This window comes from Brassica napus, chromosome C7, assembly GCF_020379485.1.
Source record: "Brassica napus cultivar Da-Ae chromosome C7, Da-Ae, whole genome shotgun sequence".
NCBI classification, from domain to species: domain Eukaryota; kingdom Viridiplantae; phylum Streptophyta; class Magnoliopsida; order Brassicales; family Brassicaceae; genus Brassica; species Brassica napus.
In genome coordinates, this window is record NC_063450.1 from 35,565,497 (window position 1) to 35,586,862 (window position 21,366).

The 21,366-nt window shown below is 41.3% G+C and overlaps 5 protein-coding genes across 5 annotated transcripts; 3 read left to right on the plus strand and 2 right to left on the minus strand.

Moving 5' to 3' along the window:
- The first annotated feature begins 2,723 nt into the window (after positions 1-2,723).
- LOC106349444 (chromatin modification-related protein eaf-1) lies at positions 2,724-5,381 on the plus strand. Its single transcript, XM_013789408.3, has 2 exons — positions 2,724-4,113; positions 4,204-5,381. Exons 1-2 carry the CDS (start codon positions 2,816-2,818, stop codon positions 5,078-5,080), a joined length of 2,175 nt encoding a protein of 724 aa, XP_013644862.1. The 5' UTR covers positions 2,724-2,815; the 3' UTR covers positions 5,081-5,381.
- Positions 5,382-5,581: 200 nt separating this feature from the next.
- On the plus strand, positions 5,582-7,188 carry LOC106349447 (auxin-responsive protein IAA32). Its single transcript, XM_048763808.1, has 4 exons — positions 5,582-6,393; positions 6,502-6,747; positions 6,818-6,926; positions 7,011-7,188. Exons 1-4 carry the CDS (start codon positions 6,243-6,245, stop codon positions 7,075-7,077), a joined length of 573 nt encoding a protein of 190 aa, XP_048619765.1. The 5' UTR covers positions 5,582-6,242; the 3' UTR covers positions 7,078-7,188.
- LOC106349446 (receptor protein kinase-like protein ZAR1) lies at positions 7,128-9,671 on the minus strand. The gene is made up of 2 exons (XM_013789409.3): positions 8,043-9,671; positions 7,128-7,967 (listed from the first exon to the last, which is right to left on the minus strand). The coding sequence occupies exons 1-2, from the start codon at positions 9,496-9,498 to the stop codon at positions 7,297-7,299; spliced, it is 2,127 nt and encodes a 708-aa protein (XP_013644863.3). The 5' UTR covers positions 9,499-9,671; the 3' UTR covers positions 7,128-7,296.
- A 1,261-nt stretch (positions 9,672-10,932) lies between these two features.
- On the plus strand, positions 10,933-14,034 carry LOC106349448. Its single transcript, XM_013789411.3, has 13 exons — positions 10,933-10,950; positions 11,092-11,204; positions 11,286-11,384; positions 11,464-11,548; positions 11,655-11,724; positions 11,829-11,889; positions 11,960-12,013; positions 12,309-12,465; positions 12,567-12,663; positions 12,955-13,064; positions 13,268-13,374; positions 13,561-13,671; positions 13,765-14,034. The coding sequence occupies exons 2-13, from the start codon at positions 11,112-11,114 to the stop codon at positions 13,942-13,944; spliced, it is 1,224 nt and encodes a 407-aa protein (XP_013644865.1). The 5' UTR covers positions 10,933-10,950; positions 11,092-11,111; the 3' UTR covers positions 13,945-14,034.
- Positions 14,035-19,816: 5,782 nt separating this feature from the next.
- LOC106349452 (60S ribosomal protein L7-2) lies at positions 19,817-21,318 on the minus strand. Its single transcript, XM_013789419.3, has 5 exons — positions 21,002-21,318; positions 20,755-20,910; positions 20,490-20,569; positions 20,307-20,409; positions 19,817-20,224 (listed from the first exon to the last, which is right to left on the minus strand). Exons 1-5 carry the CDS (start codon positions 21,173-21,175, stop codon positions 20,009-20,011), a joined length of 729 nt encoding a protein of 242 aa, XP_013644873.1. The 5' UTR covers positions 21,176-21,318; the 3' UTR covers positions 19,817-20,008.
- Positions 21,319-21,366: the final 48 nt, after the last annotated feature.

Sequence of the window (21,366 nt, forward strand, 5' to 3'; positions counted from 1 at the left end):
AATGTAAAAGATATAACAAAACACTTAACAATAAATAAGTTACTCTTTCTGTTTCATAATAAGTGTCATTTTAGCTTTTTTTTTTTCTTGTTACACAAAAATTGTCACTTTACAATTCCAATGCAAATTATACTTAGTTTCATCTGAAAATTAATTGCAAATTACATTGGTTTCATAAATAATTTTATTTATCTCAAATACTATTGGTCAGAAAAATATAATTAATAACAACTTACATATATTTCCGCTACTTTCTTAGTCTGTGTGAAAAATGTCAAAGTGACACTTATTCAGAGACGGAGAGAATATGTTTTATACTTTGTAATAAATGCTACTTAATTAATTAAAATAATAATAAATGAAGTAGTTTAATTTAGTTAAAAATAAATGAAAATCTGTAATCAACCACAAAATAGGCAAATACTCATTATGTTTCATTTTAATCGTCATTTAAAATTGCATACACAGATTAAGAAAACTTTTAATTTTGTATATTTACTAAATAAAACATCATTACCAAAACATCTAAACACATTTCTACCAATTGAAATATATACCGAAATATAAAGTCAATAATTTTTGCACTGAAATTATAAAGAATACTTATTTTGAAACAAAATTTTACTCTACAACGACAACTAACCTAAAACTGATGGAGTATTATTTTGTAGTTCAAATTTAATAGAATAGATAATTATTGGATTTTCACTCACGAGTAGAGTGATCTCCACAAAGTATTAAAAATTAAAGAGAAATATTCTATCTCTTCTTTAAATATATATTGCGTTTACGTCAACAATTTTTTATCTATCACATAAGTTAAAAATTTAAATTTAAGTTCTATCATAAATGTATATTTTTCCATGACTGTCAATTTTCAATAAAATTAAATTAAGAGTAATTTTAAAATTTAATAGTTTACTACTATCAAATAATTGAAAATTTATAGAATACATTGTCATACAATTCTTTCTTAATTATCTATCTTTTTTTTTGAACTGCTTAATTATCTATTTTTATAGATCAGAGTTGGCACTTTTGAATCAATTATCAAGTCTTTTAGAGATTCTGTTTTTTAAGTATGTTCATTAATTTCAAATGGCACAATGATGAAGTAAGCGCCCACAAAAAAAAAAGAGTTGATCTGTTGATGGTTCTTAAAATTTACGTAAATTTATCTCTCGATAACCCCCACATGCTATATTTCTCCTGCTCTTTTCAAAATAATAGTTTCTCTATTTCTTTTTTTTTGGTCAAAAATAGTTTCTCTATTTCTAAGAAGATATATTTGTAGCATTTTGATATTTGAAGAGAAATTTCCAAAGTATTCGATGTACATTTGATTAATTAATAATGAAAAAATATTTAAAAATATTTACTGAGAACAGTTATATTTTTGAATTGCTATAGTTTTAAATTATTAATGTTTAAGTATACAGTTATGATTAAACATTAATTATTATTTAATATTCGTGAAATTTAAAATTTATATTTGAGAAATAGAGGAACACATGATTGTAGATAGAGATACACATTTACACACTCCTCTACACATGATACAGGGCATCTAATACGGTTACTATATGACTTAACATCATTTTTCATAAACGATAAAGAATCTTCACAAAATTTTATAATATTTTTTTTTCATTGTAATATCTTTTAGTAACTAACTACTCATTAGTGATCGATATCCATCAATTTTCGAAAACAAATTTCCAACATAACCATAGTTACGAGATTTACTATATTAATCATATTTTATGTTAGAGATAACTTTTGATACATTTTCACATATTTACAAACATATTACGTGAATATTGTTTGTATTTTTATTAGAACTGTTAGAAAACAAAAGCATGTTTAGCAATAAATCACATCTATACTATTAAAGCAGGATCCTATTGTCATAATTACCTTAGGGGCATGTTTCTTTCACTAACATTGCATGTTTCATTAAGGGCAATTAAGTAATATTAATAACAAATCTATATTGGGTCATTATTTTTGGATCCAGTCCAAATCAAATCTCTATTGGGCCATTTGGGCCTATTAAAAAATCAGATTCAATTCTCACCTTTTTTTTTTCCTTTGGACCATTGAGTCCAAGTTCAAATAATTTTTTTTAAACGATTCTTAATTATTATTATTTTTTTCTTAATATAATTTAAGCATTCATAAAAATAATTGAATTTTTTTATTGAAAAGTATAAATCTTTATTAAAAGTATATAATTTTTTAATTAAAATATTAATCCCATAATAAAATTAATTTATCAGAGTTATACCAACTTAATTCATTAAAAAAATAAATTTTAATTTTTTTAACATAAATAGTCATTTAAAATGAAATACGATAAATAAAGATAAAATTTTAAGTCTTTTATAAAATAAAACACAAATATATGAAAATGTGACATTTACTAAATATTTGTCAATTGAAAAAAAAAACAAAAATAAATCCGCGCTTTGAAAGCGCGGATCAAAATCTAGTACATTGATTATATTTGATATTATGCTTTTCGCAGCCAACAGAAAATACCAGGAAATTTTGATCTTCTTACTTTGTATGTAAACAGCATTCAATAGTTTCGAGGAATTAAAAGAAAGAAATTATTTTGAGAGAGAAAATAACTTGACTATTACTTGAGCAAAAATAAAATAAAAAAAAAAAATAAAAAGAAAAAGAAAACAGCTGTGGTTTACAAGTCATGGACTCGCTATAACTCTCTCTCTCAACTCCCCACTCAATTTTTGCCCTTTTTTTATAATTTCAATTCCAATTTCGTTGCTCTCTCTCTCTCTCTCTCTCTCCTATGGAACCGCCGCCGCCTTCTCTCTCCTCCACAGCGGTGGCCTCCACCGTCGTCCCAACAACCACCGTACCCGTTCCTCCTCCTCCTCACGCAACAACCTCTTACCCCGAGTCTCTAGACTCCTCTCCCAGGTCTCGCACCACCGATGGCTGGGACGATCTCAACGCTCCCTCCGCCGTCTCTTCCAAACTCCGTCTCATGTGCAGTTACGGCGGCCATATCCTCCCTCGCCCTCACGATAAATCCCTCTGCTACATGGGCGGCGACACTCGCATCGTCGTCGTGGACCGTAACTCGTCTCTCTCATCCCTCGTCGCTCGTCTCTCCAACAAGCTCCTCGACGGCCGCTCCTTCACGCTCAAGTACCAGCTGCCTAGCGAGGATCTTGATTCGCTCATCTCCGTCACAACCGATGAGGATCTCGAGAACATGATCGAGGAGTATGACCGTACGATCTCCGCCCCCAATTCCACAAAACCCTCGCGGCTCCGTTTGTTTCTGTTCACGTCGAAGCCGGAAGCTACTCAATCGATGGGTCAGATCCTCGAGAGCTCGGCCAAGAGTGACGATTGGTTCCTCAACGCTCTCAACAGCGCTGGGCTCCTCAACAGAGGGTTCTCAGATTCGGATGCTAACGTGAATCGCTTACTGGGCTTGGACGATGGGCTTCGCTCTAGTCCCGGAGTTAACGGAGATAATCTTGATTCCAGCGTTAAAGATGACGACGGCTCCGTTAAAAGCGGCAAGCAGCAGCAACAGATCCAGGACCCCCCTCCACCTCAGCTTCCTCAGCAGCAGCAAGGAGGTCAAGATGTGCACAGCATGCCTGATTCTCCGATGCTTGATACGTCCTCCTCCTTCGGGTCAACTTCCTCTTCCCCTTTGCCGGCGAATCTCCCGCCGATTCGTGTCCACGTGGAGGAAGCAGGTGGGGTTAAGGGGATGCAGGATCAGAGGATGGGGATCGAAGAGCAGTTCGCTAGATTCAACGTCGGGAACAAGCAACAGCAGGTCCAGCAGGAGGATGGATTCGCCGCGATCTCGTCACCACCGCCGCCTTTGCCTGTGACGATCTCTCTTCCCGCTGCGCCGGTGAATGCAGCAGCAGCGAATGTCTCGAGTGAGTTCCAGACGAGAGTCTTCTCCGATGATGAGAGATCTGATCACGGCGTCCCGGCTGGATACAGGAAGCCTCCGACTCCACGTTCTCAGCCGCAGAATCTGCCTCCTCAGCAGGTTCATCACGTGAAGTCAAACAGCGGTGGACACGAGCTGCCTTCACCTCATTCCGTATCCAGGTACTCTCCTTTTCCCCCCTCAAATGTATTAACTTTGATGTTGTAGAGCTATACTTGTAAGATTCTGATGTGTTTGTTCATATGACTCAGTGATAGCAGCATGAACAACCCTGTGTATCAGCAACGACCATCTGTGTATCAAGAACCCATGTCTCAGATGCCTTCTGGTTCCACTGTAGTTACTGGTATGATCAACCCTGCAGATCCAAACACACTCTTACCTCAGAACCATATGCAGAATCAGGACCCTGGATACATCCTCCACCCCCAGTTCGAGCAACAATCTGCACCATCTCAGCAGCAGCAGCAGCAGCAGTTCATACACGCTGCTGCACCACCTCAGTACATTCGTCACCATCCCTCTGGTGGCCTTCCTATGCAGACTTACATCCAGGTTTACCCTTCGCAGCAGCCGCAGTCCTTTCACAGGCAGCCGGGTCAACTGGATCAACAACAGCCTTATCCTGCTGTTTACTATGTCACTACTCCGGCCCCACCTAGGCCTTACAATATGGCTGTGCCACAATCTGGTAGTGTGAGCGAGGCTCCAGGGTCTGTCCATTCTAACCATCCCCAGGCACCGCCTAACTCCATGATGGCTCCACCTCCTAACAGCCAGTTGAGAAGTGTTCCTGGCGGCAAACCTGAGGCTGGGGTTTACACAACGCCACAAGGTATGGCTGGTGCTCAGATGGTTCACCAGATCCCTACAAGCCAGCAGCAGTTCATGGGCTATTCACAGATCCATCACCCACCTCAGTCTGGTTCAGCTGCGATGCCCAGCTACGGATATGAATACGCTGACAATGCTCATAAGCAGATGTTCTACACGCAACCTGTGGGACACGCACAGTACCAGACAATGACCGGTCCTCCACCTGCCATGGTGTTGCCTGATGGCTCTGCCGCTGCTAAGCTTCCAGCTGAGAACATGACTCAACAGATCCGGAGTTCACAGCCGTTGTGACCTACAAGGCACAAGGAAGATGGAAAACAGTTTTGGAGGAAGAAAATCCCAGTTGGTATTGAAACATAAAATATATAATTACTTTTTCTCTTATTTTTTTTATCAGTTGTTGCTGCGTCAAAAAAGTGTCTGGCTTCATGTTGGTTTCGGTATTTGTGGACTTATGTCAAAAAGTGTTGTGTGAGTAAGTAGAAGGGAGAATAAGGGAGTAACGCTGCTGCTTTTGGAAATTTACATTTATAGTCGATGGATATTGGTGCTTTTCATGGATCTTATATCATATTATTATTATTATCATTCATTTCTCATTGTAAATGACTCGTTTATTTTTCGTAATCATCTCTTGTTATCGTTCTCTTCTTACTTGGTGGAGATTTGAATGCTCTAATATTGTTTAACGACATTCGATATACTGACATGTTTGTAAAATATTTAATATTTGGAAGAATGTACGTCTTCCTCTCCATTGCTTTCAATCTTTTCCATGGGAGCATAAGTACAGATCGGGATCCATGTGTCTGGTCTGGTCTTGGATCCACCATTCACACAACCCTACAACTTCTCAGACAAGGTGTGGGAGAAAAAGGTAGTGACAAAATCGCTGTCTAGCAATCTAGCAACATAACTTTTTCTCCTTTGAAAGAGAGAGAGCATATGTATCATCACGTAAACACCAAAACCCAACTCTCTATCTCTAACCATACTCTACGCTCATGATTTTGTATTCTTGCACTAGACTACTCTTTCACTCTCACAAGCAACAGAGAGCCTCACCTTAGTTGAGTTGTCACTACTCTCAGATGGTGTTATCACAGAGTCCACCAAGTGGAAATGTTCTGTGATTCAAACCTTTACTGTGATCTTGTGCACCAGAAGCAATGAAGCACTGCTGACCTGGTCCGGATACAAAATCTGAAACTAATATCTATGTGGTCAGGTCCCCATCCCTTGCAGTCAGTGATATCAAACCAAGAAGGCCACAAACTGAATCTTGATGGGTTCTTCTTGTCTTCTGTCTCTATCCTGTCTGCAAATAAGTCCTTTTTCTCCTTGACTCTTCTAAAACTTTCAGCCTCAGCTTCAGGCTATAAAATCCTCATCAAAGAGTCCTCTCTTTCTCAACCCACTTCCTCTTATCTGTAGATCACACTAAAAAGCAACAATGGACCAAAACACACCTGCAGAATTTTCTCATGGGTCTTCAAACTTTCATAAATATTACCCACAGACCAAGAAGGGTGGTGGTGGCGTAATTGATCTAGGCCTCAGCCTTAGGACCATTCAACATGAAACTTACCTCTCATCTACTCCAAGTGAGTTTCTTTGCTGCTTTCAAAGTGAATAATAACCATTCGTTCACCCCATCCTTAGTTTACTTAATCCTCCCTTGCTATCTTCAATATCTATTATGTGAATCAAAGTGATAGGTCTGGACGGGTATGGTGAGCTTATAGACTGGTCGCAACGCAGCTATACACAGCTGAAGAGCGAGGAACCGGTAAACCAAAGACTAGCTCAACAATATTACAATGATGGAAAAGAGGGCAGAGGAAAATTGGCTTATTATGTGAAGGTAAATATGGATGGCTCAGTCGTAGGCCGCAAGGTTTGCATACTTAACCAAGGAACCTACTCAACTCTTGCTCTCCAGCTTGACAATATGTTCGGTAAGTTAGTGCTCTTCCAGCTACAAGTATATCTTAAGAATGTCTCACCAATATCAACTTAAATTTGCAGGGATGCAGACCGTGTCGGGACTGAAGTTGTTCCAGGATGAGTCTGAGTTCTCTTTGGTCTACAGAGACAAAGAAGGTATCTGGAGGAATGTTGGAGATGTTCCATGGAAGTAAGCTAGTCTTATAATTTCTCTATATACAGAACCTTGCGTTTTAACTAAAACCACATTTGTGATTTGCCTGAAACTTGTTAGGGAGTTTGTTGCAAGTGTGAACCGGATGAGAATCGCAAGAAGAAACAACGCACTTCTTCCCTACTAAAGTTTTTGAAGTCAAAGCCTATCTTTTATCCAAATGAGCTCTCACATCACTTGTGATTCTAGTTTTCAACATCTGTTGTAACAGAAGCTTTTAATTATAAAGAGAGTGACATCTTAATTAACTACCACCAACAATGACATGACAAATAAACAAAACAAAACAACATTAGTCTCATCTCTTAAAACAAGCGTTATGCTCTCTGATCTATGTGCAAATCTCTCAGTCGCCAGCCATTGGTAATCTGTCGAGCGTATCCGAAACATGCCTCATGGTAGGCCTTTTCTCTGGACTGCTGTTCACACAACTGATTGCAACCTTAAGAACAGCGACAATCTCGTCTTCCTTATCAACCTCAGGAGCCAAACAAGGATCAAGAACATCACACAACGGCTTCTTCTCCTCAATGCACACCTGTATCCACCGTACTAGATCTATTTCCGACGTCCCCACGTCCAACACCGGAGACCTACCCGCTATCAGCTCCAATAAAATGACTCCATAAGAGTACACATCCCACTTCTGAGACGGTTTGACCGTCTTGAGAGTCTCTGGTGCTTGATAGTAAGAGCCAGAGGAAGAGTGAGCAGTGAACTCCGAAGATATGCTCTTGTGATGGTGTTGCTGCCTCTCTTCCGTTTGGATGATTCTGTTTGACTGTACCGTTGGAGATGATGAACCTCCAGCTATGTTGGCTAACCGTGCTAGTCCGAAATCAGAGATCTTGGGTTCCATGTCATGTCCCATGAGAATGTTGCTGGGCTTGAGATCTCCATGGACGTACTTCTTGGGACTGAACTCGTGCAGATGAACAAGCCCTGTCGCTATCCCTTTCGCTACCTTCAAACGTTCAGACCATGTCAACGGAGCTACACTCACCATCCCTGGCTTGCCTGCACGTTCACACACACATTTTATAATAACTTTACAAGATGCAACTTGAAAATGAGAGAAGGGTGGTGACTCACCGTGGAGAGCTGTTGCGAGGTTACCGTTTGGAACATAGTCATAGATAAGAAGCTTCTCATCAACAGACCAATAATAAGCTCGAAGACTAGCAATGTTCGGATGTCTTAGCTTCCCTATAGCTTCAACTTCTGTCTGAAACTCCTTGAATCTCTGAGACCCTCCTTCACCTAATCTCCTAACAGCCAACGTGAGCCCGTTCTCCAAAACCACTTTGTACACAATCCCAATCCCGCTCTTCCCCAGAACGAAAGCCGACGCCTTTAACAGCTCCTCGAGGTTAAACGCCACCTGAGAATCTAGCGCCACGATATCGCAATGCTCCACGTTTTCAGACAGCGTTTCAGACTCGTCCCTCCGGAAACAAAGACACTCTGCAGCTCTTTTCTTGGAGTCTTTATCTCTGTTACAAGCGCAGAACTTTGAGTAGCAGTAAGTGAAAAGCAAACCCACGAGACAGATACCGATAACATCGCAGAGAACAATGGCAACGACAGCTGTTTTGCTCAAACCGCTCGACGACTTCTGTTTGGTTTCGGAGTCACCATCTGAATCATCATCTGGACGGTTATTGCTTGGGATAAAAGGGTAAGAGGCGTTGAGTCCGAGCTCATCTCCTCTGCAAAGATCCTTCAACGGCGGACCACATAGACCGACGTTGCCGATAAACGCCGTCGGTCCTCTGTTCATCAGAGCACCGGTCTGAGGAATCGGACCAGAGAGGTTGTTAAAAGTTAAATCAATGTAAACCTTCTCAGGGAGATCACCCAACGCAGGCGGGATTAACCCAGAGAAGTGGTTATGAGAGAAGTCAGCAGTTCCTTGTAAGCTCGAGAGGTTTCCGACGTCGCTAGGGATGGAGCCGTTGAAGTGGTTGAAAGCGAGGTCGAGCTTCTCCAGAGAGACGAAAGCTGAGCCGAACCCATCGGGTAAAGAACCAGAGAAGTTGTTTCTACTCACATCAAGCGTTCTTAGCCTGTTGCATTGCAGAAGCGAAGACGGTAAGGAGCCCGTGAAGAGGTTCTGCGACAAATCCAATGTCTGAAGAAGCTTAAGCCGACCGATCTCGTCTGAGACCGACCCATCAAAGGAATTGCCGTAAAGCACTAAACTTTGAAGTCCCTGAAGCTCGAAAAGCTGAGTAGGTAAAGACCCGTGGAACCTGTTGCTGCGGAGGTTCAAGTGACGGAGGCTGGAGAGAAACCCTAGAGAGGAAGGGAGGGAGCCGTAAAGGTTCTTCCTTGGGATGCTTAGAGAGACCACCTTGAGTTCTTTGCAAGTTACGCCGTTCCATGAACAAGCGTCTTCGTCAGATGAGTTCCAATTGGTGAGAGAGCCTGTGGGGTCTTCGTTGACGCTCTGTTTAAACGTCAAGAGCGCGAAGCCCTCGTCATTTAAGGCGTTTACAGGGATGTAGATGCAGAGAAGAGTGAAGAAGATGAGCAATGAGGTCAACATTTTGAGATGAATCACTCCTAGAACAGAAAGACTTAGAGTGTTAAGCTTTGTACATAGAGAGTGAAAGAGAAAAGAGGAGTGATAGTGATGGAGTAAAGAGTAAAGTTGGAAAGCATAATAAAAGATACTCTCGTTGAAGAAAAAGGAGAAAAGAAGAATACAAAAAAAGCTAGAAGGGCTCTGTTTTTTGGACCTATGAATCATTGGGAGACGAGAATCAACAAAAAAGAGGTGAAAGTTTTGACAAAAGAGAAGCAAATGGCGATTTAATCCATACCGTTGATTTGTCACAAGCTTCCATTAATCCCATTTTTAACTAGTAGCAATCTTTTTGACCAAAATTATCATTATGTGAAATTGTAATTTCAGACCATTTTCAAATAGTTACGTTATACCTTTTGTCAGGATTATTGTTTTTATTCTGAAAAGGTATTTTGTTGGTGAAATGTGTAGCCTTTGGTTTATTGATCTGTCAAGTGTCAATTGTAGGTAACATTTACAGTGAGTGTTTGTCCTTTTCTATTCATCAAGTTATCTAGTAGATTATCATGTTCATCTATAATCACCATTAATATAACTTTGTACTATTTGTTGTCCAAAAAAAAAAAAAAACTTTGTACTAATTCATAGATGCTGCTGTTAGCACGAAACCCGGCAAAATACCAACTGCTACATTGTCCTGCACTATACTGTTAATGTTAGTAGGAGTAGTATATATTTTCTTAGACATGCATTGATTAGTCAATATTAATTCGAGTTAAAACCATTTAAAAAATACAATATTCCAAGCTAAAATCTATATTCATCTTTTACTAATTGGCGACTAAGACAGATCTAAAGGTGGATAATTTATTATGATTAGAGTTTGATATTACTCGTGAACGTCGTCACAAGATGCCACGCTCCTTTGTTTATTCCCCGAGGCTTCTTTTACATTATCACATCTTCATTATATCAATTAACAATGACATCACAGCTCATAATCTCTCTCTTTTCAAACATTTTAGCAATAACTTGTTTTCTTAGAATATACATAATGACATTAAATCGTTAGAGAAAAAGATTAATATAACAAGAATCATATGTTTTTCGAAGAAAGGATGCTAAACGAAATTGATAATCACAAACAAATACTATCTGCAGTATCGACGGATCAGATTCAATGGTCAAATAACGAGGTTCATCCAACGGCTACAAGCACTGATTGCGCTGGCACCATTGATTATAGAAGAGGAAAAACACGTGTACGACCCTACTGTCTCACTTTGTCCGGCCCCAGTTGTCGTTACTATCGTTATCGTGATATGTCGATAAGTCCAATTTGTGAAATGTGATCATTCGTAGTTTAGCCTTTTAGGACAAAAGCCCTAAACCTAAACGCAGAGCGTGGGCCCAAACTCCTCCTTCTCGTCTCGTCTTGGTCACGGGACTCACACCGGCGACGACTCCGAGGTGGGTAGGGGGGCAAATATGAGTAAACAAAACAATAGAGGTTTTTAACATAATAGAGGAAAATATAGGGGTAAAATATATAAATACGTGAAACATTGAAATGTTTGCTTTTCTGGCACGACTGGGACTGATCTTGAGCAGTCAACGTCAACAAACAAACAATGGGAGAGGCTATGATGATCCGCACCATCGTCGAAGCGATTCACTCATCTCCGACGCAAGCCGTCGTGTATCTTTCCGGCGGCGCCTCCGTGGTTTCTCTCTCTCTCTCTATACAAACATATGCGATTGTAAGTGATAACAATTACTAAAATTCGAAACTATAATGTTTGCAGGCATTAGGTTGGTTGATGTCAGTTCCAGGAGCTTCGAACACGCTTCTAGAAGCAGTGGTTCCGTATTCGAGGATATCTATGATCCAATTACTCGGCAGGGTTTGTTCCCAATCCTCAAATCAATGGCCCAATCGTTCCCGTTTTTTGACTTTCTCTTTTTTTTTTTCGATTAATACAGGTTCCGAGTCAACACTGTAGCCAAGCGATGGCGAGCGAGATGGCCTTGTTAGCGTATAACCGTGCGGTTAAGCTTTCTAAACCAGGTTTAGTTCTAAACCAAGTTTAATTTAAAGGGGAATTGGTCTTATTTTCTTCAACATCAGTATGAATTGTGGAAAGGGTGTGACTTTTGTGGACGTGTTTGGATAGGATTCCCGGTGATTGGTGTGGGTTTTACGGGAGCATTGGCAACTTCTCCTCCAAAGCGTGGTGATCACAGGTTTGATTAATTAAATACTGTTTGCTTTAACTGTAAGCTATCAGTAGTGGTGTTTTGCTTTCCATAACTCTCATGGGTTTTGTTTCTTCTTTTGCTGCGAGTAGGTTCTTTTTGTCTATGAGAGCATCCGACCGAATCTGGGAAACTTCAGTCACTCTAACCAAGGTGCTGATTGCAATATTCTTTCTCCGGTCTTGCTTTGGTCAACTGCTTTATATTTTGTGGAGAATTTTAGAATCTACGTAGCCGAGAGGAAGAAGACAAGGTGGCAAGCCGTGTTCTGATCCAGGTGTGTTTATAAAGCTTATTACATGTTACTATCTTTAGGGCATTTGGCGTCTGATTTTCCTTTCTCTACTTCTTAAAAACAAAAAGATAAAGTTTAGTTTATGGGTATTGCAAACAAGTTCATGCAGGCTTTTCTCCTTTATAAAACTGAAATACTAAGATAGATATTCTTGTGGAGTCAAGTTTTTATCCATACTTTTCTCAGCTCTCTCATAGCTTCTCTAAAGGCATTCTACTTTTGAGGTACTCATCATGGACTGACTTCTTAAAACCTTTTCTCGTTCATCTGTCTTTAGGCTATGGCCAAGGCATGCCAAGTTTCTGGGACATTTGACTCTGGCTTAACCGAGTCCGAGGTGCCTGATGAGTCAGAAACCCAGTTTAGTGAAGAACAAGAACTTGAGCAGCTTATTCAAGGACAATTGTGCTTTAAGGTTTATCCATTTTCTAAGGGTAAGATTTTGGTCATTTAACCCAATAAAACTTTAGATTTTTGATCTTTTGTTTTAACTTGCATTATTGCAATTAACGATGGAGTTCTACCATTATGGCAGAAGCGTACGGGTCAGATAAAGACAGAAAGATTATACTGCCTGGCTCTTTTAATCCGTTACATGACGGTCATCTCAAGCTCTTGGAAGTTGCTATGAGGTACGCTGAGTATGCCTTTATGCGTAATGAGTACTTGCTTATCTTGGTGAACACCTGAGTCTTCTGTGTATCTATTAATGTCTTTTACTGATTCTATGTTTTCTAGTTAAATCTGATATGCTATGTAATTAGTAATTGATCATTTTTTGTTATGCTATATAAATTGATTCTGTTGTTGGATTTGGAGAGGTCTCTTGGCATTTTAGTATCTCAAAACAGCAAATTAACTGTCTTTTCTGTTCTCTGTGAAATAAAATGCAAACAATCTCACAAGCAGATTTGTTGATGCAGTGTTTGTGGAGGCGGGTACCCATGTTTTGAACTATCTGCAGTAAATGCCGACAAGCCACCGCTTTCAGTTGCACAGATCAAAGATCGTGTCAAACAATTTGAAGCAGCTGGTAGGTGGAATCTTTACTATTTATTCATGATTTTAATCTTGTGCACCACCTTTTTGGCATCTCTGAGTTGCAACGATCTTATGATTTATATTGTGCTCCAACAAGGGCAAGAACAATCATTTTTACGATCCAGATTTGAGCTATAATGCTTTTCCATACTCGTGCCATCTTTTGATATTGGTGAAGTATTGTTGGGTTGGCAGGAAAGACGGTAATAGTTTCAAATCAGCCGTACTTCTACAAGAAAGCTGAGCTCTTTCCAGGAAGCAGTTTTGTAATTGGCGCTGACACTGCAGCAAGGCTTGTTAATGTATGTATACACTACTTAAACTTTTTTTCCAGTTTCCTGATCTTTTTGTTTATTTCATAAAACGTACAGTTAGATTTGTGTATGATTACTTAAAAAGTCAGTAAGACGCAGACGTTTAAAGTGCTCTCTTATATTCCGGTTCCACGTTATCAGAGAAGAATAATTAAGGATCTTAACTTGTTGCAGCCAAAGTACTATGAAGGCAGCTACAAAAGGATGTTGGAGATACTTGGTGATTGCAAGAGAACAGGTTGCGTTTTCCTTGTTGGTGGCCGCAATGTCGATGGTGTATTCCAGGTTTTACCTAAGCTCTAGAATCTTGAGCAATACAATTTCAGTCACTGTATGTGAGGTTGTAGGCCTTGTGTCCTTATCATTTCTCCCCTGCAGGTTCTTGAAGATATTGATATTCCAGAGGAAATAAGAGATATGTTCGTCTCAATTCCAGCAGAGAAATTCCGGATGGATATATCCTCTACAGAGCTAAGAAAGAAACAGGGGGGTGTTGATAAGAGGAAACGTGAGAATGCTAAAGAAGATGTTGAGCAAAGTTCTAAATGGAAAAAATGATAGTGGCGAGAATAAGTTGTCAACACTTCGTTGGAGTTCAGTCACACATGCTTTACATACACACCATCATTATAATAAACATCTTTACCATTTCTCTGGAATTACAGTACTACCACTATGATAAGTTACGACTTATCTTGTTCCGCACACAACGTATAACTCTCGATCTACTCAATAGAAAGCTTAATACCGAATAGATCTCCAGATATAAAATCCCAAACGTAATACAAATCCAAGTATAACCGAGAAAAGCTATGATCTCATGACGATCATAGAGAAGGTCTCATATCGACTCTTCTAACAAATCTCAGCATGAAAAATGAAAAAGAAATACCACAAGGCTCTTTATTCTAATTCGAAAATATCTTCTAGCAAAGCCTCTGTCTCACTCCTCGGCTTTGCTTCCCTCCAATAACTCGAAACCCTTCACTCCCAATAGAGGTTTTGCTTCCTTTGTCTCCAACTTACGTAAAGCCTTCTTCTCACCTCCCGCATCTTCTGAAACCTTGGCCTTTCCCTTATCTCTCTGCCTGAAGTAAACACGTTGGAACGTATCAATACCCCGCCCAACAAGACGAAGCTTGTCCTCAAGCGGAAATGTAGGAAACTGTCTCGCAAACTCCCAACCCAACACCCACGAAGCCTCATGAGAAGGAAGACTCTCCCACTGCACCAATACCTCCAAATAACCATCCTCTGTGTAACGAGTATCCAACAGCTTCTCCGGAATCAACACCAGCTCGCCCTGATCAGAAAATGTCGTTGGTAACGGCGTGACTGTCTCAGCTGTTCCCACTACTGCTTTCAACTGAGAGATATGAAAGACAGGGTGAACTTTGGAACCCGCAGGAAGCTTCAGACGGTACGCCACCTTTCCAATACGTTCCAACACCTCGAATGGCCCATAGAACTTAGCAACGAGCTTCTGACAGATACGGCGAGTAACTGAGTGTTGTCTGTACGGACGGAGCTTCAAGAACACAAAGTCTCCAACCTGAAACGATACATCACAGCGGTGCTTATCAGCCGACGTTTTCATGCGTTGTTGAGCCTTCTCCAGAAAATACTTCAACTGTTTCAACATACGGTCACGTTCCAATAAAGACTGCTCCAGATCAAAGTTACGTGTAGACCCCGGCTCAAACTGCAGCAGTGCAGGCGGGTCACGGCCGTACACGACCTTGAAGGGAGTAGCGTGCAACGAAATATGATAGCACGTATTCTACCAGAACTCCGCCCAACAGAGGTAGCAGAACCAAGTCTTCGGATGGCCTGACGCAAAACACCGCAGATAAGATTCAAGGCAACGATTCAACACCTCCGTTTGCCCGTCAGTCTGCGGATGAAACGCAGTGCTATACTTCAACTGAGTTCCCGACAAGCGAAAGCATTCCTTCCAAAAGGAACTCAAGAATATCTTATCACGATCAGAAACAATAGAGGAAGGAAACCCATGTAACTTCACTATCTCGCCAATGAATGTAGCAGCCACATCTACCGCAGTAAAAGGATGTTTAAGGCCAAAGAAATGGCCATACTTACTGAGGCGATCCACCACGACCAAGATAGAGTTGTAACCACACGAAGCAGGCAATCCGTCAATAAAATCCATGCTAATGTCTTGCCACACCTGAGATGGAATGGGCAAGGGCTGGAGCAGACCTGCTGGAGATAATGTAGAGGTTTTATGTGTCTGACACACCACGCACTGAGACACATACTCCTGGACCATCAGACGCATACCCTTCCACTGAAATGATTGCTGTATACGCTTGAGAGTCTTCAAGACCCCAGAATGTCCTCCAGCGAGACTGTCATGACATTCCTTCAAGATCAAAGGAAGAAAACGCGAAGTATGAGGGATCACTAAGTGTTTCTTGTACCACAGCTTACCATCAATGACAGAGTAACCTTTCTTCACCGGTTCTCCGGCCAACACCCGTTGTTTAAGTGCCCTTATGTCATCAGAAAGCTCAACCTCTGCATAGATATCTTGCAACTGAATGACATGAGGAACAAGTAAAGCAAACAGGGTTAAGCTAGCCCCCTCAACAGAACCCTGCATCTGTCGAGAAAGACCATCAGCAGCTTTGTTCTCAATGCCTGGCTTGTATACAATATCGAACGCAAAGCCCATCAATCGAGTGAGCCAGCGTTGATACTCCATCGACACTTCACGTTGCTCCAACAGAAACTTCAAGCTTTTCTGGTCAGTGTGCACAGTGAAACGATGACCCAAAAGATAATGTTTCCATTTAGAGACTGCAAACACAATAGCCATAAGTTCCTTCTCATAGATGGGTTTCAGTTGTTCTCTCGGAGTCAAACTGTGACTAAAATAAGCCAAAGGTCTACCCTTCTGCATGAGTACAACACCAAGACCAAATCCCGACGCATCTGTTTCGATCACAAACGGAACCGTAAAGTCTGGAAGAGCAAGTACTGAAGCTGTAGTCATTGTCGTCTTCAAACGATCGAATGCTTTCTGCGCCTCCACGGACCAACAGAACCCATCTTTACGTAACAAGTCCGTAAGAGGTTTTGCCAACGACCCATACAACTCCACAAACTTCCGATAATAACCTGTCAATCCCAAAAACCCACACAATTCTTTCACAGACCGAGGAATAGGCCACTGCTGCATTGCCAAAGTCTTCGAAGGATCCGTAGCAACGCCTGCCGCAGAGATGATATGACCTAAGTACTCAACCTGCGACTGAGCAAAGACACACTTCTTACGGTTGGCAAACAATGTCTGATCAGCCAAGACCTGTAGGACAATGCGTAAATGCTCCACATGTTCCTCCTCTGTGGCACTGTAAACAAGTATGTCATCGAAAAAGACAAGCACAAAACGGCGAAGATAGGGACGAAAAATCACATTCATCAGCCCTTGAAACGTTGCCGGTGCATTTGTCAATCCAAAAGGCATTACCAGGAATTCATAATGACCTTCGTGAGTCCGGAACGCAGTCTTCGCAATGTCATTCTCCTGCATCCGAATTTGGTGGTATCCCGAACGGAGATCAAGCTTGGAAAACACAGTGGCACGGTGCAGTTCATCCAGCAGTTGATCAATCATCGAGATAGGATATTTATCTGGAATCGTGGCGCGGTTGAGTGCTCTGTAATCAACGCAGAAGCGGTAAGACCCATCCTTCTTCCGAACAAGCAGTACTGGGCTAGAGAAAGGACTGCAACTTGGGCGGATAATACCACTCTGTAACATCTCAGTCACCATCAATTCCATTGCCTCCTTACTAGCATGCGGATACCTATAGGGACGAACCGAAATGGAAGTAACCCCGGGAGTCAAGTGTATCGCATGTTCTCTTCCTCGTAATGGTGGTAGCTCTGTAGGAACTTCAAAGATGGAGGCAAACTCCTGTAACACACCTTCCACAGCCTCCGAAAGGACAGATTTCGTAGCAGTTGCTTCCCCTAACTCCATTATCTCCTCAAAACTCAGAACTGCTAAGGCACGGAAAGAAATCGCCTGATTCTGAACCGTAGTATCCCCTCGTAATGTCATTATACGATCTCATTGACGAAAAGACATCTCATGTTTCTCCCAATTCACTTCGCACGTTCCCAAAGTCCGAAGCAACGAAATTCCCAAAATCACATCAGCGCCACCCAATTCTAAAGCCACAAAGTCCCCTCGGAACGAAGCCTCCTGCAACGCGAAAGGAACTTGTTTACACACTCCCATCGCTTCTACAGACACCCCGGTTCCCAACAACACCTGAAAGCGACGTTCCGTAAGAAGAGGAAGGTTTACCTTGAGCACCACGTGAGGAGCCACAAAGTTATGCGTAGCGCCACTATCGATCATGACCACAAACTCATGCTGATCAAACACCCCACGAACCTTCGTTGTTGTAGGTGTATCGATACCCAAGAAAGCATTCAATGAGAGTTCGACCTTCTGCTCATCAATCTCCAAAGCCATACTATCCAACACACACGACCCCTCATCCAAAATTTCAACCTCAAAGCCATTGATAACCGTCAGAAGTTGCAGCTCCTTCTTAGGACAAGTATGAGGTTTAACATAAGGACCCTTGCACTTGAAACAGATGCCATCTCTCCTCATCTGATCCAATTCAGCATCCGTATGATGTAAGCGAGGGCGGAAGTTCCCCGTAGCTGTACTACCCGAAGCTACTGACTTGGTAGAACTTGACCCCGCTTGATGCCAAGACTTAGGTGATGACGAGGAAGTAGACTTTGACCCCCAAGGTTGCGACTTCACCATACTGACTGACTTGCAAAAAGCGCTACCTTCCATACCAATCACCGCATTGATGTGTTGTGTAAGAGTCACCGGTTCCTTCATCTTAATGATTTCCTGCATCTCCGGTTTTAAGCCATTAAAGAACACATGAACCAAGTTTTTCTCATCCACTCCTGTCACAATAGAACGCAATTCCTCAAACTCATTCACATAATCTCCAATAGACCCCGTTTGTTTCAAAGAAAACAGACGCTTCCCTGGATCTTCTTCCAACCGTTGACGAAAACGAGCCACGAGCCTTTGCTTAAAATCCATCCAATCCCCAAAAGGTTCTGTCTCCATTTCCGCGTTGAACCAATTCAGCACTGGTCCTTCCAATGACATAGACACCAGCTGTAAACGCTCTCTCCCCTGAAAGTTACCAATACGAAAGTACCTCTCCACCCGTGGTAACCACCCAAAAGGATTATCCCCGTTAAACACTGGCATCTCCACCTTCTTGACCAATGAATCACGAGTTTCGCATAACGTCGGAGGAGGTCCCCAGATCCGTGGCTCAGGAGTCGCAAAAGAGCGAGTCGATGACTGGCGCTCCTGTGGTTGCTCCATCTCCGGAAACTCCAGACCTTTGCCATGAGGTTTCTCCGAACGTTGATTGCCTTCCATCCGTGAAAGCATCGCCATGATCTTCTCCAAACGAGAATCGACCGAAGCTAACTGACGATCGTGAGAAACAAAACGAGAATCAAACTCCGCAATCCGTGTCTCCAAGGAGTTGAAATGTTCGTTAGTGACATGTGCTCCGATCTTCAGTTTCTCACACGCGGAGTGAAGAAACGACACCTCGTAATCCCTCGCCGCCGATCCTCCATCAAAATCACCCAAACCATCACTGGAATCATCAATCGCTGCCATCGCGTATGTTCGATCCACGCTCACCGCACCAATTTGATAAGTTACGACTTATCTTGTTCCGCACACAACGTATAACTCTCGATCTACTCAATAGAAAGCTTAATACCGAATAGATCTCCAGATATAAAATCCCAAACGTAATACAAATCCAAGTATAACCGAGAAAAGCTATGATCTCATGACGATCATAGAGAAGGTCTCATATCGACTCTTCTAACAAATCTCAGCATGAAAAATGAAAAAGAAATACCACAAGGCTCTTTATTCTAATTCGAAAATATCTTCTAGCAAAGCCTCTGTCTCACTCCTCGGCTTTGCTTCCCTCCAATAACTCGAAACCCTCCACTCCCAATAGAGGCTTTGCTTCCTTTGTCTCCAACTTACGTAAAGCCTTCTTCTCACTTCCCGCATCTTCTGAAACCTTGGCCTTTCCCTTATCTCTCTGCCTGAAGTAAACACGTTGGAACGTATCACACTATTCATCAGACTCTTTGATATCTTCATCTCGCATCTCACTTGGTGCTGTGAGCGTTACTGCGATCATTTTGAATTCATCTGATAAAAATTTCAAGATTTTTTAATCTACTCCTTGATAAGATCTCTAGAACATCCTGTAAAGATATAGTATCGAGGAAAAGAACTAGCACAAAACAATATGTACTTACCAAAATAAAGATATATATCGTCAGAGTATTCCACTGAAGAGATTTTGAAGTAGAATTATTTCTTAGAAAACTGATTAAATAAAGTGTAGAAATGGTCGAGGTATCAATATCACAAACTAGGATGCAAAGACAACAAAAGAGAAAGCTCAAAATATCTTTTAACTTGAACAAAAAGATCAAAATCCGGGAGGAAGCATTTGGTGAAGACAACATAGATAAAAAGAGTGAGACTGGAAAAAGAAAACATCTAATTCATCCTCCTGATAAGCTCATTGATGAAGTTTTCACGGTTTCCAGCATCACCACCTTCAACGTAGTGGTTTCTCTTCTTCTTAAGACCACCGAGTGGTGCCTTGAGCTGGAATGGCCACAGGAAGTTGTTGGCCTCCTTGAAATGAGGTCCAACTGTTAGAATCTCGTGGATCAAATCCTCAGTGCAGATGATCCCATGTTTACCCAGTGCCTGTTGTCGTTGCACAGAAAAAAAAATCATTACTTTATTAAACATTAATATAAGAACAACCCTGAAGAAGCTGATTACGAACCTGCTCCACGATAGAGTTGTCAGTCAAAGCAACCCTCTGGTGGTTAAGCTTTCCGTATCCTCTCTTGTAGATCAATTCCTTAACACTCTTCAAATTGGGGAACCTGAGTAAGAGAGAGTTGATTGAGTTAACTATGTTCCATGACAAGCGATTTAAGAGCGTTCTAGAATGAGATGTTTATACCCGTAAGTAACATATGGCTCAACACGACGAAGCATGTTCATTGTAGCCTTGTTAACTTTGAGAAACACACCGTTGAAAATCTGCATTTACATATTACAAACTATAAGCTTCATCTCATAATAACGGCAACACAAATCAGAAAAAGCACATAGGAATGTCGTTATGTGATCTATACCAGAAGAATACAACTGTCTAATCTAATGTCACAATATCAAACAAGACAATAAAGCTTACGAAACCTAATGACAAAAAAATGTAGACAGACCTGTCTCAAACGCAAGAGCTGAAGAATCTTCTTAGTCTTTGGGTCAATGGCATTGATACCACGAATACGGATGATGAACAAGAGCTTAGCTTCAGGGTCAACATAGAAACCTCCCTTCAACTTAGCCTCGCGTTTCAACGAGATCAGCTCCTTCTCCTGTAAATAAAGAAAGATCACTCATTTACAGACAATGCATCTAAACGAGCATATAATACTCATGCTTGGATTTGGATCAAAAACAAGTTACCTTCTCCGCATACTCCTTGGCGTACTGCTCGGCCCTTTTGTAGATAAGCTTCCTGTTGGCGGCGTTCGTTTTCTTAGCAGCTTCGGCGCTCTGCTTCTTCGCGAGAGCCCACTCCTCCTCTCTCTTCCTCTTCTTCAGGACTGACTCCGGAACTACAACCTTTGATTCTGCCATTTCCGATTCCTGCAGATCAATCAAAGTGACGACGGCATTCACTGCGGCGAGGAGCCAACAATATATATATATATATATGCCACACTCCAAACTAGGGTTAATTAGAAACTTAATGGGCCTCCCAAGCCCATCACTTATTTTACCCGTTGGCCCATTAGTCTAACCAGCATTGTCACATTTACTACACAAAT